Source organism: Oncorhynchus mykiss, chromosome 16 (assembly GCF_013265735.2).
Source record: "Oncorhynchus mykiss isolate Arlee chromosome 16, USDA_OmykA_1.1, whole genome shotgun sequence".
In the NCBI taxonomy this organism is placed as follows: domain Eukaryota; kingdom Metazoa; phylum Chordata; class Actinopteri; order Salmoniformes; family Salmonidae; genus Oncorhynchus; species Oncorhynchus mykiss.
The window spans coordinates 47,206,123-47,223,373 of NC_048580.1; the positions used below are offsets into that span (position 1 = coordinate 47,206,123).

General features: G+C 40.6%; 1 protein-coding gene across 15 annotated transcripts in view; it reads left to right on the forward strand.

Moving 5' to 3' along the window:
* LOC110492141 (rap1 GTPase-activating protein 1) overlaps positions 1-17,251 on the forward strand; it is a 125,389-nt gene that overhangs the window by 47,606 nt on the left and 60,532 nt on the right. For 12 of the 15 annotated variants that reach the window (XM_036947073.1, XM_036947055.1, XM_036947057.1 and 9 more), the window contains exon 2: positions 2,890-2,925. Coding sequence is in view for 14 of the 15 variants with exons in the window: in XM_036947055.1 (XP_036802950.1) it covers positions 2,890-2,925 (36 nt within the window). In the remaining variant the exon portion in view is untranslated. Of the gene's footprint in view, positions 1-2,889; positions 2,926-4,079; positions 4,194-6,534; positions 6,759-17,251 lie in introns of those variants that run through there. The other 3 variants (XM_036947061.1, XM_036947064.1, XM_036947060.1) reach the window with 2 other exon arrangements.

A 17,251-nucleotide genomic window follows, 5' to 3' on the forward strand; every position in this document is an offset into this window, starting at 1 on the left:
GGGCCTCGATACAATCCTGTCTCGGGGCTCTACAGACAATTCTTTCAACCTCATGGCTTGGTTTTTGCTCTGACATGCACTGTCAATTGTGGGACCTTTATATAGACAGATGTGTGACTTTCCAAATCATATCCAATGAAAGGAATTTACCATAGTTGACTCCAATCAAGTTGTATAAACATCTCAAGGATGATCAATGGGAACAGGATGCACCTGAGCTCTCATAGCTAAGGGTCTGAATACTTACTTTGTCGTTATGGGGTATTGTGTGTAGATTGATGAGGATTTTTTTCTTTTAATCCATTTTAGAATAAAGCTGTAACGTAACAAAATTTGGTAAAAGTAAAGGGGCAGAATTTCAAGCACAGATTCAATGACAGTCCAGAGAGGTTTTCCAATGCCTCGCAAAGAAGGGCACCTATTGGTATATATATTTATATATATATATATATATATATATATATATATATATATATATATATATATATATTTATTTATATTTTAAAAAATAAAGCAGACATTGTACATCCATTTGTTATTAATTACATTTTGGACGGGGTATCAATACACCCAGTCACTACAAAGATACAGGCGTCCTTCCTAACTCAGTTGACAGAGAGGAAGGAAACCCCTCAGGGATTTCACCATGAGGCCAATGGGGATTTTAAACCAGTTACAGAGTTAAATGGCTGTGATAGGAGAACTGATGATGGATCAACAACATTGTAGTTACTCCACTATGCTAATCTAATTGACAGAGTGAAAAGAAGGATGCCCGTACAGAATAAAATTATTCCAAAACATAGCAACAAAGTCATACTGAAAAAAATGTGGCAAGGAAATGTACTTTTTGTCCTGAATACAAAGTGTTATGTTTGGGGCAAATCCAATACAATACATTACTGTATACAACTCCTCAAATTATCAAGCATGGTGGTGGCTGCATCATGTTATGGATATGCTTGTCATCTGTAAGGACTAGGGAGTTTGAGGATAAAAATAAAAAGAATAGAGCTAAGCCCAGGCAAAGTCCTAGATGAAAACCTGGTTCAGTCTGCTTTCCATCAGACAACTCCATCTTTCAGCAGGAATATAACCTAAAACACAAGGCCAGATATACACTGGAGTTACTTGCCACGACAACATTGAATGTTTCTGAGTGGCCTAGTTAAATCGGCTTGAAAATCTATCGCAAGACTTGAAAATGACTATCTAGCAATGATCAACAACCAACTTGACAGAGCTTTAATAATTTAAAAAGAATAATGGGCAAATATTGTACAATCCAGGTTGGCAAAGTTCTTAAGAGACTTACCCAGAAAGCTGTAATGGCTTCCAAAGGTGATTCTGACATGTATTGACTCAGGGGGTAGAATACTTATCTAATAAAATATATTAGTGTTTTATTTGACCATTTAATTAAAAAAAAAAATGTAATTCTTCTTCCATTTTGACATGAGTATTTTGTGTAGATCTTTGACAAAAAACTGACATTTTAATACCACTTTGTAACACAACAAAATGTGGAAAAAGTCAAGGGGTGTGAATACTTTTTGAAGGCATTTTAGGCCTATCTTGTGATGCAAAGAGGTCAACCCTCAGAATGTTCATACCAGCCCTATTTCCAATAATGGTACTGGGAGTCCTGGGATGTAAGTTGGGTTGTGAGTCCATAGAAAATGCAGACGATTCCTGGTGACAGAATAGACAGAGATCCATGGAAAGATGAGTAAGAGGCCTGGATTCCTGAAACTCCACTGGGAGTCTGGGTGGAGTCCCAAAAAAGTCCCAAAATGGCACCCTATTCCCTACATAGTCCACTTCTTTTGTCCAGTCATATGGGCCCTGGTGAAAAGTAGCATACTATATAGGGAATAGGGTGCCATTTGGGATGTGACCCTGGACATCTGATCATGGACTGTCATCCCAGTAGGGGGGGAAACATTAGCGTGAGATCAGATCCACAGTAGAAGAGACAGCTGTAGGAGGTCGTTTAGACATCTTAAACATCCCACTCACTAGTTCCCAACAATCACTACAGAGCACCAACCCCTTAGTCATGCTAGTCCTGGAGGTCCTGGAGAATAGACTGTAGGAGTCCAAAAGCAAGACTGGGCCAGATCAAAAAATGTGTTTGTGTACCAAGTCCCATTGTACCATCTGCTGACATAAATTGAGAATCACAGGCTGGCAGTTGATTTAATTCACATCCACGGTGTATCATTTGATCATATGACTAGAGCCATATGAACACCACTGGTTTCAAAAAGTCACATGAAGCTCAGGAGGTCTTTAGGAAGTCCTGGTCATGCGAGCATGCTTTGTTTGAAAGACGGGTGCAACCTGCATTCAGTAATGGAACAAGTGGAGTTTGTGTGTCAGGAAATGCAGGACTGGCACCGATCCCTACAAGTGCCACTTAGTTATTTAGAGTAACTGCTACTCCCCAACGCATTTTCTGTATTATAGTGTTTACAGCACTGAGCTGAAATGGCCATGTTTACTGAACTGAAGTAGTGCTGTACACCATCCTTTTTCTCAGCTCAAACTTAAAAGCAATGTATTGTGTAGCCAAGCAGACTGCTGTACTCCCTGTGAGATCAATAGAAGACCTTATGTATAGCACTGTCTCTCTTTGTTAGAAAACAAAAAAACATTAACTATTCATGTTGGTGCCAGTGCTCTTGTCTCTTGGGTTACCCCACATTACAGTGGTTGATTAAAATAGATTGAGAAAGCTGGATTGTGAGAAGCAGCATTGGTACAAATGTCAGTTTTAGACATCTATTCTATAACTGTGGATCACAAGGACAGTATTAAACATTATTACAGTAAATGGATAATAGAGGCAGCAGCTAGACTAACTCTCACCTCGCTCTTTCTTTTCAGAGTGGACAAGACTTTCTCCAGGGCCAGAAGCATATGGTGAGTTCCTCTTCTTCTGATTCTGCGTCATGTAGTATCAGTTACACTGCAACTTAAGGACAACTTATTGTATGTGAAGGATACATACAGGCAGGGCTCTAAATGAACTTTTCTCATTGATAGCACGGTTGTGCCTAACTTCAAAAAGTAAGGAGCACCAGACAAAATTTAGGAGCACCAGAAAAAAAATACTATTTTTACTGAAAATGACTGTCCTATCATTCTCAATTTCCATCAGTTGTTACCTTGATTATGTAGAACGCATCACAAGAGAGTGGGAAAGACAGAATAAAAACGACTTTTAATAATTGTATTCAAAAGTGCAACAACAAACCTATTTATTTAGGGCGTGTTCATAAATTCACTCTGGCTATCTACTCCGATTTCAGAGCACTCTCGTCTGAGTGTGCCAGAGCACAGAATAACTGATGAATTTAGGAACGTTCAACACCCGTTGAATATGGCCAGTGTCAGTAAACATTGGCAAAAAAAGCATAATTAAATTGTTGACAGAAGCACAGTTAGTCACCAACGCTCTGGATGACATGAACACAGCCTAACCAGCTCTGCTACGGTGAGTAAAATGGTTAGAGTGGGGTGTTCTCTAATTTATGTCTGGAAATAGCTAGCTAACTTTAGCCAGTTAGACTGCCGTTGTGAGGTCAGAACGCTCGGATCAACCCTACTCCTCGGTCAGAGCGTCCAGTGTGCGCTCTAAACGCTCCGAGAGCCATCTGACAAAGCTCTGAATTTAGGAATGCCCAGACCACACACTGAGCATTCTCTGGCACTCCAGAGTGAATTTACGAACGCACCCATACATTATTAGTTTTGGACAGACAAATGTAACGTACAAAACAGAAGATTGATTGTATTCAAAAGCGCAAATAATATGTATATAGGTGATTAAAAGATAACTTTTATTGTATTTAAAAGTGCAACTGCAAACTGTTATACATTACTGCATTTAGCGAACAGATAATAATAATAAACATAATACAAAACTATGTAATAAAATGAATGTTGTAAAAAAGCAACAAGCTGACTATGAACTGACACTTAATTAAATACATGCTTAGTCTCCTCTCACAATGACTAATCGATTTCTTAGATCTAGAATGTAGCTAATAAATCAACTAGCTTTTAGGGTTTGGACGTCCTAAGGAACCGGGATAACACTAACCCTTCCCGTATAGTAGCAATGATGTTTGCACAGGACATCACGTTTCCAAATGTGGAGTTGATTTGTCATAAATGTTTTTTTCTGGGTGAGTAACATGGGTCTGAATTTGGTAAAAGCCATCTACTCTTTGGTAATGCAGTAAGCTGTGTAAAATGTCATCTCTAGCTCTGCCTGTTGACCAGCTTGGGCTGTCACCTGTTGCCTGTCAAATACTTCTGGTAGCTAGTAGACGTAGCGATGTTGCTCCAGCCCCTGTCCCGATGCACTTGATGTGCTTTTGGCTTAAGTAATGTTTTAGCAACGACTCGTGGTTTAGGTTGCTGTGGCCAGTGGCAAAATAAGTCTTCCTGCTGATATTACTCCACACTTTCGACAGTACTCACAGAACATTGTGTTGCTAATTTGTTCCCTCCTTAGCTACTTGAATTCGCAAAGCTACCCCTCTCGGAACATGTAGAGCTTTTTATTTTTCTGAGGAGAAGGATCTGTAGCAGCATCTCCGAAAGTGTCATCATCATCTTCTGGTTGTGGTTGATCATTTTCATCATTTGTTTTTTGTCAAAGAAAGATTCAGTTACACCGAATTCCATTGTTGTTGTTCTTGCTAGCTAGCTCATGCCATTACTTAGCTCACAGTTCTGAGGGAATGTTTGCATGAAAAGGGATTGGCTGTGTGCCTGGCGTTTGATTGGTTTAAATAGCTATATTTAAACATTTGAAGCTTTATGATTGGTTATTATTTGTAAACAGTGTATCTTGTTTGAGCAGTGAATAATATATGTTTTATTGTCTCACACTGGATAGGTGCAATGAAATGTGTTGTTTTACACAGTCAGTCATAGTAGTACAGTGCCCCTGGAGCAAATTAGGGTTAAAGGGAGTCAGATGAACATGTGGATGCTACTAGACATGCTACTTTATTGATAGCCTGAAATGGCTTGGTAGCTAGTTATTAGGTTGGGATATTGGAAACCTATCTAGCTGGCTAGCTAAAGCCAACTTCAGAAAATTGCTAGGTGGCTAGTATTACAGAGAAACAATAAAGCATATTGGTTGTATTTATTCACCAAGAAGGCTTAAATAGGCTACATAGCTTGATTCATTTACAAACAATTAATTTACAAATATACCTCCTGCGAATCCTGTCCATCATCGACAGCTAAAATCAAATGCTGTGTGTTTGTATGGAGCTGGTATCACTCTACACTCTCTCTCCTCCTCCACTGACAATACTGTCTGCACGCACTAGACATAGACTATCTAGCATATCTTTGCTCCTTGGAAGGAAGTTTCAAGTTTTATTTGTCACATGCACAAAGAACCACTTGCTAGGGAAAATAAGGGAGGTGTTCTCTTTGCTTGGTTCAGTCAGTGTGGCACCTCTGCAATACAGCTTATAGATATTTTGATAAATAAATATAAAACCTGCACTTGAAAAGGAAGTTTAGTAATTAATTGAACATCTGAAATACCTGGATAATTTTAAACAGGACAAATCTGAGGGGGCACATGACCTTGTGCCCCCTATGGTCATGACACCTGCCTCTATGACGCCTCTATGATAAGAACTTGAACAGTTTCACTTGAGATCCCACAGACTGAGTAAAGTAATACACGAGCCACTGATAGAGGGAGAGCAGCATGGGACACCGTCCTGCCCAGCCGGTCTGCCGCACTCCCCTTCCCAAGTCCCATTATCACAGTAAAGGCACTGCCTAACTGTTCTGCAGTGTTGACAGGGTGGCGCAGGCGAAGTAAGGCTACGGCTCTGTTCTGCTGCTGAGTGGCATGTGGAGCCTGGCACCGACACTGCAGACACACGGACAGGAGCAGATGGAGCTCAACTCTCCCTGGCTGTCCTGGAGGTTGAAGGGTTGCACTGGATGTCAGCCCGACCTCCACCCCTCTCTCTCTCGCTGTGTCACCGCACAAGGACAGAGGCTCTCTGCTTAGTCCCTGTGGGAGTACTCACTCAGGAGCATCCATTCTCTGTCTGGTCGAAACCAGGCCTGCATTACTCAGCACTACCTGGAACACAGGAGGAGATTAGAATAGAGGGGAGTAGGACCGCTTCCTGATACTGCAGAACATTCTTCCTGATACTGTAAGACAATTTGGGAATACAGGGTTTTTTACATTTCTATAGTAATACTTATTAGCTGAATGTAATTTAGAGCTCAATAGCAGTCTTAGAATGGTCTGCATGGCCAATTGGGATTAAATCAATGCTAAAACGGAGAAAAGTTGAAAATTGAATGACGCAGGTTGTACCTGCTATCAGCTTTCCTTCAATATATTCAGCTGAAAAACAATAGGTGGAGGTGAGTCATTTTCAAAAGAACCTCAAAGACCTTTCCCAACATCTCTCTGTGGAAAAAAACAAACCACTAACAAAGCCAAGGAGAATCATGTGGCTGCATGTATGTTGCAGGCTTGGACAGAGGTCTCCCAGAAAGTGCTGTTTATTTTGTAGGCCCACAAAGAGGACTTGTTGCAGGAAGTTAATCTGCTAAAACCTGCAAAATACAGTTTTGAGATCTTGTAAAGAAGCTTGGTGTTTATCAGTTAACCTCTAGACAAGAACAATAAAAACACAAGATACCAACATGCCTTGCTCACCTTTCCGAATCGGAAGACCAAAGAAAATCTGGTGAGTTTCCCTTTGTCTGTGCTATAGAAAGGAATGTTCTATTGTTTTGGCGTGTGGAAATAGCAATGCATTTCCTGTGCATAGGCGCATATTGATAAGGGTATTTGTTGAACCACTTTACTTGGGACAGACCTGAAGACGTCAGTTTAAAATTCACCAAGTACCGATGTTTGAACATTGTGTTAACACCTTTGATTGGCCCATGGTACACGGTAGACAACTATATCAGAAACGTGGAATTTGATTAGCAATATATGCTGCTAAAATGCTAGCTTGATTTTCTCTACTTTTCCATAATGGTGCCAGACTGCCAGTTTTTATTTCTCAGGTAGACAGTTTACTTCCAATAGCAGATAAATGTTTTGTTGTTTTGCCACCTCCATCTGCTCTGTGACCAGTCTAGTTCTCTCTGTCTGTCTTCCCTGTGAGTTATGTAGGTCAGTGACTGTCCCTACCTGAAGACATTCGCATTAATACTGAGTCATACAATAAAGACAGTCAGTGATTAGTTCTCCTCATGCTGTTTGGGCTGATTAGCATTTACTGTGGAACCATGATTCACCCCTCTGTGTTTGCTCAATGTTATGTAATGCTTATGAAGGCTCATGTCAATTCATATCACAATACCAATAGTGGAGTTTGTCACATTTAGCTGTGTCTATTTCCATCCTATATCCCGCAGCAATGGCAAATATGAAGTTATGTAGAGTAGAGTGATTGCAAACACCCTGAAGGGATTGAGAATTTAGATAAAAGAGAGTGCCAGTCTGTGAATCATCTACTTATTGCTCTGCAGTCTGCTCCCTCTCTGAGGCTCCGCGTGTGTGTGCAGCGGTCACTTGCGCCCCTTCCCCCGCCACTCTCTGCTCCCTCCCTAGCCTCTCTCCCCTCTAGCCTCTTGTCCTCTCCACGTTGCTGCAGCGAGTGGAGCGATTGTATTAAATCCGGTACTTGTTGTTAAATGGCACCACAGCTCTCCAAGGCATAAATAATCATATTTTTTTAAGTAAAAAAAATACATTTTCGAAAAAAGTTATCTACCTTACATTTTTTTTCTGTGCTGTCTAATTATTTAATCGGTTCCTTTTTGTTCTCCTTCAAACATTATATTTTTTACTTTGGAGAATTTGTCATTGCATGAGAGACTGAGGGACAGCGTAAGTGTAATGACGTCATCTTGCGACTTCTAGCGACAAACGGAGCAACCAACAGCTACTTTCCTTGAAAATAGTTAGAAACTCTGCTTTTATCATTCCTGCTGCTTCTGCCAGATTTGAATAGTACTCTGAATATTCCTGTGAAGAACTCACAACATTTTTTAAATGTATTTATTAAAAAATATATATTTTTATCAACAACAAATCAATACAGAAAGTACACGAGGGAACACAAGTATATATAGATTATATACAATGGACAATCGCGCTAGGGGGTACAATATTACATTACAATTACACAAGGACCTTAAGGGACATATATACACTTACAAATCTAACAGCTTTTTTGTTAGTAGAGTATTTAACTGTCTTAAAATACAGTTCAATTTATTTTTGTAGGGTAAGAAAATGTGTTTTTTTGTTTGTAAATTTACATTTGTGAATGTGAAATTTGGCAAAAAGAATAATGAAATAATGAAATTAATTACTTCTATCGTATGTAAAGAATCCAAGCAGTACATCTCTCCACAATAGTGTAAAATCTTCAGAAATGTGTTCAATTATAAATCTACTGATGTCACATATACATATTGTCATGGTGATCCACATTTTGACGTGACTTGTTGTCAAACTAGGTCTTAGAGGGAGTACTTGTGTCACAGAGACAGCTGGACCCCCTCAATCTGTGTCCCTCTCTAAAATCCTTTAAAAGGAATAGCAGTAATTAGTTGGAATCCTGTGTTGGTTGGTAAACTGGCAGGAGAGGCTCCTGCCTCCCACGCATGTTTTCTGAAACTAAATCATATAAAAACAAAATCTACATATTTTGAAACAACTATAACTAAGTGAGTGAATGTTATTTATAATAAGTGTTATATGGAGAAAATTGGACCTCCCTGAAATGAAAATGTATGGCCCTCCCTTCAGCAAAATATATTTTTCCTAAACCCTCCCTGAACACTTGAAAAAATAACAATTTAGCCTCCCCTATACCCAAAATAATAATTAGAACAAAGTGGATAGCAGAGAACATGTTTACCCTCACTTGGACAGATCAGAGCCTTATGCAGTTTTAGAAACTGTTCTTCGTCCTGTAAGCGTTACATGGCAACGCATTAATTTTGATAGCACACAGTGTGTCTTTTTTGCAACAAAACTGTACCTGTTTGCAAGTAGTTAAATATGAAAAGTCAAAAGTTAGGCCTACCTTTCCACCCCAGACAGAGTAGGCCTGGAGTGGGGAGAACAAGTATTTGATACGCTGCCGATTTTGCAGGTTTTCCTACTTACAAAGCATGTAGAGGTCTGTAATTTTTATCATAGGTACTACCTACTACCCTTTCCACCCCAGGCAGAGTAGGCCTACCTTTCCACCCCAGGCAGAGTAGGCCTACCTTTCCACCCCAGGCAGAGTAGGCCTACCTTTCCACCCCAGACAGAGTAGGCCTACCGATGCCGCTTTAACTGCTGGCTACTCTTATTCCGTGGCTTAACCCAACGAGAGAAAGTGTTTCCCCAAAAGCTGTCTGGGTTTAAACATCTTCTATTGTACAGCAAGTGAATTGCTTAATAAATTGATAGCGACAGAATTAGATTACTTCCCAAGCAAATTACTTTTTTTCTTCTTCTCCGGCTATTGAAGCCTCAATGTCAAATAAACTAAACAATGATATCCTCATATGCATCGGAGTCTAGTCTTTCCCTGGTATTTTACAGCTTGTTTCTAGCATAATGCTTCGCGGACCAACGCACTGTTTTAGATCACTTTATATAACAGGATACTTTTTATTTACTTAAAAATCTTAAACTAACCTAAACTAACCCCTCAATTTCGAGTCTTGGTTTTAACTTAACAGCCCTTTATTGACATAGAGGTAGGCTATTTAAAGAGTGCATGGTGGGTGGAGGAATTTACCGACAAATCTATGGATAAAGCAGCATATAGCCTAATTTCGTCTTTCAAACAGATATGCCTAACTTTTATTTCTTAAATAGGAAGAAATAGTCTCCAACACAAAGCCCTCTTGTGGTTAGTAAAGTCTAATTAAAATGAAGACAGTTAAAATTAATTATGCTTACTCGATTTTGCCCACTTTCAGCACCATGAGTTGTCCTTTTCCGATTGATTTTGCCGCTACTGCTGCTTCAAGTTATAGCACCACAATGTAAATTCCTTGAATCTGGTTTATTGTGAGGTCAATACTGCTGATAAATAAATCAGGGGCAAGAAAAATATTGTTTTTAATAAAACAATTTATATTAGTAAGTAGCAAGCTATCAAATTTGACCTTCGGTTCTCCTCATCTTTGTGCTCTACTTCTCAAACTGAACAGAACATAAGGCAGCTAGTTCTCATGTAAGATAGTCCAAAAAAATGTACTACTTTTGGACTTTGACTCTCCTCCTGAAATGCCTGCCACCTTAGGCCTACATAGCAAAGCAATTGGTTAGACAGCACACAGCAAGAGCAAAGCCGGTCTCAGGGTTGGAATATCCATTGCAGTGTGTAAATGCAGCCTAGTTTTATTTACACCATCCCAACAGCTATCTTAGAAATATAACTTTGCTCCACTGTGACTCTGTTCATTAGACTAACTCCTCATCTCTGGACTCGCAGCCAGGGCCATCCATGACTCAGCTTAGCCCGGAGAGAGAGCCTTCACACAGGCAGGCTACTTCTGCAGATACACTCACTATAAATACAGGCCACAGGGCCCAAGGTTTAGATAACCACAACCTATATCTCAAGGAAGGATACTGATCCTTGGAATTGGTTTCACAGGGGAAAAAATGTATCATGCTTGTTGCCAAATTATCTCTTTCAATACATGTCTAAATGAGCATAAACTGTTAATTTGTTGAGACATATGTCACAATATTACACTTCAGGCAAAGTGGTTTATATAAGGGTGTTGTATGGTGGTGAATGCTGTGACTTTGCCTGTGGTTGTATGCCCTCTAGTGGCCCAGTGTACCCAACCCAATGGATTCAGTGTCTAGCATGGATTCAGCGTCTAGCATAAATTCAGCAGATGAAAGTCTAAAAGATTTGCATTTGATTCTGTAATTATGTTCTGTGAAAACCCACTGATGTGTGAGCCCCTCCTCTGTGTTGGGTAAACTGAGGTTAGAGATGTCATTTTGCACATTCCTCTATTTGTGTACAGTGTACGGTACACTAAAGAACCAGAGGTGTCATTTCACATCTCCCTCTGTTTCTGACACCATGCCGTGTACATTACTAACCCGGGCTTATGTCACCATGCATGTGTACGCTTCTCTGTGCACGTAGAGCTGAGTTGTCTAGCTGGCATAGAGGGGGACAAGGGGGGGAGAACACTGTCATACCCAATCAGCCAAGACTGTCTCCTCTCATCTCCTTCAGCCCGCTGTCTGTTCTGTCTGACTAAATATAGCAAGAGAGACACAACCTAGCCCCCTGGTTCTCACAGACACACCAGTCCAAAGACCGGTTTCATTATTATAATTGTTTTTTTCAAAGTCACACACAGCACCAGAACAAGTGTCATCATCACCACCAAACGTACTGATGAAAGCAGTGGGCTGGAGGATGAGACTGTTTGACTGCACCAGTAATTCTTCACAGAAAACATTGTCATTTTCTCATTTGATATCGGGCTTGAATTTGTCATGTTAGAAGAAGTCATTTGGTAACCTTTCGAGCAGTTCAGTCCTATTTTCCCCATAATATTATTTTCTTGTGTGCTGACATCTTTGAGAGGTACACACTTTCTATAGGGTATGCAGTATACATTAAGGTACTTTAAGGATAAAGCATTGGTGACGTGTGTGGATGGTTTAACAACATACACAGGGATGTTCTATGTGAAAAGGCCAGACACTGAGCTGAGGTCAGATCAGTCGTGTACAGTACTTTTAACACTCTACTTCCTGTTTAGAGGAGCTTTAAGCCTCTCCCTGGGGATTTGGGATGTAATCCATTTTCCAGCACTATGCTGCAGGGGTTTTATCCTCCCATGTTGTTATTGTTATCTGATTGACAGACTAACAGACAGCACTCAGTGATAGAAGGCATCACCTTTCCTAGCAGAATAATACAACAACATGGAGAGATGCTAGCGACTGCTTTTGTTTCCCACTATTGTTTAAAAGGCACTTCTACATCATGGTGATTTCCCTTGGTTGTTGTTTCCCCACAGGATCTCACAGTTTTACCGATTTGACTTCATATTCTGACGTTTATCCAACATCAAATTTCAGCATCCTTCTATTTCTCCAAAACTAAAATGTGTTTTGAAGTTAAGAAAATCTCACAATTGTGCTGGTTAGGTAAAGTTAGATCAAGCTGAATCAATGTTGTTGCGAAATCCTGCACAGAACCTTCACCGCTACAACATAATGATTCATTAGCGTGTTACATAACATACTGAATATAATGCCACAGCATAGTAGGGCTGTAACGTTACTGTTACACCAAAACACCTCCTCATTTCTAATGAGATTTTAGGATGGTTAGCTGAAGCTGAATAGTCTCCCCCAAAGAAATATAATGCGCTAAACTCAACAGAGTGCACCACTAGGCAGGATACATGCTTTGATTGTAACAAAATACAAGAAAGGCTAATAGTTAGTTAACACCATCTACTCTAATTCACCCATGAAACAGTAATTCAAACAGATCTAAATGCATATTCCCATGAAACTGATTGAGATCAATCAAATGATTGGCATGGAGATGCCGTTTGGACGTTTCACCAGTAAAACATGAAGAAGTATCATTCACGATTGACAGTGATAATGACCTATTTTGAAATGATGTATGCCTAACTTGGTGTTTGAGTGTATCAAAAAAAAAATATGTGTGGGCATAGGCAGATGTTGCAATTGGAGGTGGAATTCATTGTATGCATAGTATATAATGATATGATTCAATACGCTACATCTGTCGGTACTTTGATTGAGGAAATGATGAGGTCACAAAGAAAAAACGCACTCCTTCGCCAAAAGAATTTGCACAACACCACTGGTCGTAATCCCATGACTCTAGATGGAATCAAATCAAATCATATTGGTCACATACACATGGGTAGCAGATGTTAACGCGAATGTAGCAAAATTCTTGTACTTCTAGTTCCGACAGTACAGTAATATCTAACAAGCAATCTAACAAATTCACAACAACTACCTAATACACACCAATGTACAGGGATGAATAATAATATATAGGCAAGATGCAGTAGATGGTATAGAATACAGTATATACATATGAGATGAGTAATGTAGGATATGTAAACATTATTAAAGTGACGTTATTTAAAGTGAGTGATACCTTTATTAAGTCCATTTATTAAAGTAGCCAGAGATTTGAGTCTGTATGTTGGCCGCAGCCTCTCTATGTTAGTGATGGCTATTTAACAGTCTGATGGCCTTGAGATAGAAGCTGTTTTTCAGTCTCTCGGTCCCAGCTTTGATGCACCTGTACTGACCTCGTCTTCTGGATGATAGCGGGGTGAACAGGCAGTGGTTCAGGTGGTTGTTGTCCTTGATGATCTTTTTGGCCTTACGGTGACATTGGGTACTGTAGGTGTTATGGAGGGCAGGTAGTTTGCCCCCGGTGATGCGTTGTACAGACCGCACTACCATCTGGAGAGCCATGCGGTTGAGGGCGGTGCAGTTGCCGTACCAGGCGGTGATACAGCCCGACGGGATGCTCTCGATTGTGCATCTGTAAAGGTTTGTGAGGGTTTTAGGTGACTAGCCAAATTTCTTCAGCCTCCTGAGGTTGAAGAGGCGCTGTTGTGCCTTCTTCACCAAGCTGTCTGTGTGGGTGGACCATTTCAGTTTGTCTGTGATGTATACGCCGAGGAACTTAAAACTTTCCACCTTCTCCTCTACTGTCCCATCGATGTGGATGGGGGGGTGCTCCCTCTGCTGTTTCCTGAAGTCCACGATCATCTCCTTTGTTTTGTTGACGTTGAGTGAGAGGTTGTTTTCCTGACAACACTCCAAGTGCTCTCACCTCCTCCCTGTAGGCTGTCTCGTCATTGTTGGTAATCAAGCCTACCACTGTAGTGTCGTCTTTAAATTTGATGATTGAGTTGGAGGCGTGCATGGCCACACAGGGAGTACAGGAGAGGGCTGAGAACGCACCCTTATGGGGCCCCAGTGTGGAGATTCAGCGAGGTGGAGATGCTGTTTCCTACCTTCACCACCTGGAGGCGGCCCGTCAGAAAGTCCAGGACCCAGTTGCACAGGGCGAAGTCGAGACCCAGGGTCTCGAGCTTAATGATGAGTTTGGAAGGTACCATGGTGTTAAATGCTGATCTGTAGCCAATGAACAGCATTCTGCCCTATTGGCGATTGCATCGTCATTGGACCTTTTGGGGCGGTAAACAAATTGGAGAGGGACTAGGGTGTCAGGTAGGGTGGAGGCAATATGATCCTTGACTAGTCTCTCAAAGCACTTCATGATGACAGAAGTGAGTGCAACGGGGCGATAGTAATTTACTTCAGTTACCTTAGCTTTCTTGGGAACAGGAACAATGGTGGCCATCTTGAAGCATGTGGGCACAGCAGACTGGGATAGGGATTGATTGAATATGTCCATAAACACACTAGCCAGCTGGTCTGCGCATGCTCTGAGGAAACGGCTTTGGATGCCGTCTGGGCAAGCAGCCTTGCGAGGGTTAACACGTTTGAATGTTTTACTCACGTTGGCCGCGTAGAAGGAGAGCCCACAGGCTTTGCTAGCAGGCCGTGTCAGTGGCACTGTATTGTCCTCAAAGCGAGCAAAGAAGTTGTTTAATTTGTCTGGGAGCGAGACGTCGATGTCCGCGACGGGGCTAGTTTTCTTTTTGTAATCCCTGATTGACTGTAGACCCTGCCACATGCGTCTCGTGTTTGAGCCGTTGATTTGAGACTCTACTTTGTCTCTATACTGACACTTTACTTGTTTGATTACCTTGCGGAGGGAATAGCTGCATTGTTTGTATTTGGTCATGTTTCCAGTCGCCTTACCATGATATTTGTAATAATAAGTGATGAGTAGGACCTTCTTGAAAACAGCCATAATATCAAGCTTTTAATGTGTATTCATGCATCTCAATAAACTAGAACCTAAATGCATTATAATCTCCAACTCGGCCCAATTCACATTTCCAAGCCTCTGATTGGCCTCCGCACTGCACACGTGTAGCCTACAGTTCTTCATCATGCTCGCCACTGCCAGAGAGAAGAAACCACCTTTTACCTACCTCTAGGCAGCTATACATATATATATATTTTTTTTTTCGTTCTATTGTTTTTCATGGAATTTTAGTGGTAATTAAATATACTTTTTTTTAGAGGATAATTAAATATAATGAATTGATCATTTATCAGTAGCTTCTCGATTGAAAACATTCCTAAGTGGGGATTGAGAATCTGAAGGTGTTGCAGGAGAGGATGTGGTTTATTCAGAATCACCTGCTCTTTTTAATGCATACTAATGATGCAGGCAGCTGTCAGGGGAGGTAAAGGTACATGAGGTGCATGTAGGCTGGCTGGTACCTATCACAGTCTCATCACACAACACTTTGCTCACAAATGGAATACTTCAGTCACTTAGTTATTCAATGTTTTGAAAAGAGCAACCATTTTGAATCGGGTGGAGTGCTTATTATTGTGTCCATATTATATTACACCATACAATACCAGTCAAAAGTTTAAAAAGCTCCTAATCATTCAAGTGTTTTTCTTTATTTCTACTATTTTCTACATTGTAGAATAATAGTGAAGACCTCAAAACTATGAAATAACACATATGGAATCATGTAGTAACCAAAAAAGTCTTAAACAAATCCAAATATATATATTCTTCAAAGTAGCCACCCTTTGCCTTGATGACAGCTTTGCACACTCTTGGCATTCACTCAACCAGCTTCATGAGGAACGTTTTTCCAACAGTCTTTGAAGGAATTCCCACATATGCTGAGGACTTGCTTTTCCTTCACTCTACGGTCCAACTCATCCCAAACCATCTCAATTGGGTTGAGGTCGGCTGAATGCGGAGGCCATGTCATTTGATGCAGCACCCCAACACTTTTGACTAGTACTGTATATATACATACAGTGGGGCAAAAAAGTATTTAGTCATCCACCAATTGTGCAAGTTCTCCCACTTAAAAAGATGAGAGAGGCCTGTAATTTTCATCATAGGTACACTTCAACTATGACAGAAAATGAGAAAGAAAATCCAGAAAATCACATTGTAGGATTTTTATGAATTTATTTGCAAATTATGGTGGAAAATAAGTATTTGGTCACCTACAAACAAGCAAGATTTCTGGCTCTCACAGACCTGTAACTTCTTCTTTAATCTCTGTTAACCAAGGTTTTTGCAAATGTAGGGTAGAGAGAGGAAAAAGGGATTTATGACTGTCATAAACCTAGGCCAACATCATGACAATTCATTTTATATTTTACCAGGTAAGTTGACTGAGAACAGGTTCTCATTTGCAGCAACGACCTGTGGAATAGTTACAGGGGCGAGGGATGAATGAGCCAATTGTAAACTGTGGATTATTAGGTGACCTTGATGGTTTGAGGGCCAGCTTGGGAATTTAGCCAGGGACAAGACCCCTACTCTTACAATAAGTGCCATGGGATCTTTAATGACCTCAGAGAGTCAGGATACCCGTTTAACATCCCATCCGAAAGACGGCACCCTATACAGGGTAGTGTCCCCAATCACGGCCCTGGGGCATTGGGATATTTCTTTAGACCAGAGGAAAGAGTGCCCCCTACTGGCCCTCCAACACCACTTCCAGCAGCATCTGGTCTCCCATCCAGGAACTGACCAGTACCACCCCTGCTTAGCTTCAGAAGCAAGCCAGCAGTGGTATGCAGGGTGGTATGCTGCTGACAATGGTTATTGAACAGATTTCCTGTTAAATTCATCAGAGGTGTAGGGAGGGTGAAGTCTGTGAATCCCAAAAATAGTAATTAGACAGATGATTAACAAAAAATGCACAGTATTTATACCTTGGTTTTTGTGGTAAATGTGAATGAAAAAAACTGTTTTGATAATGGTTTTCATACACATACCTTGTCCATAATGTAGAGGCCTATGGGACATTCATTGACGAGGTAAGGAAGGAGGATGGGTAAATGTGATCTGCATAACATACCAATACCAATTTACATGTGTATGCCTCCTTGTCTGTTCAGTCATCTGCACCCAATACAGCTCACCTTCAACATATTCTTATAGCCTACATATTCTTACCTCTTTGTTGATATCCATTGAATTGCGTCCATTTTCTGTTTTAGAAAGATTTGCACAAATGTGAAAAGAAAGAGGGTATCATCGTAAAA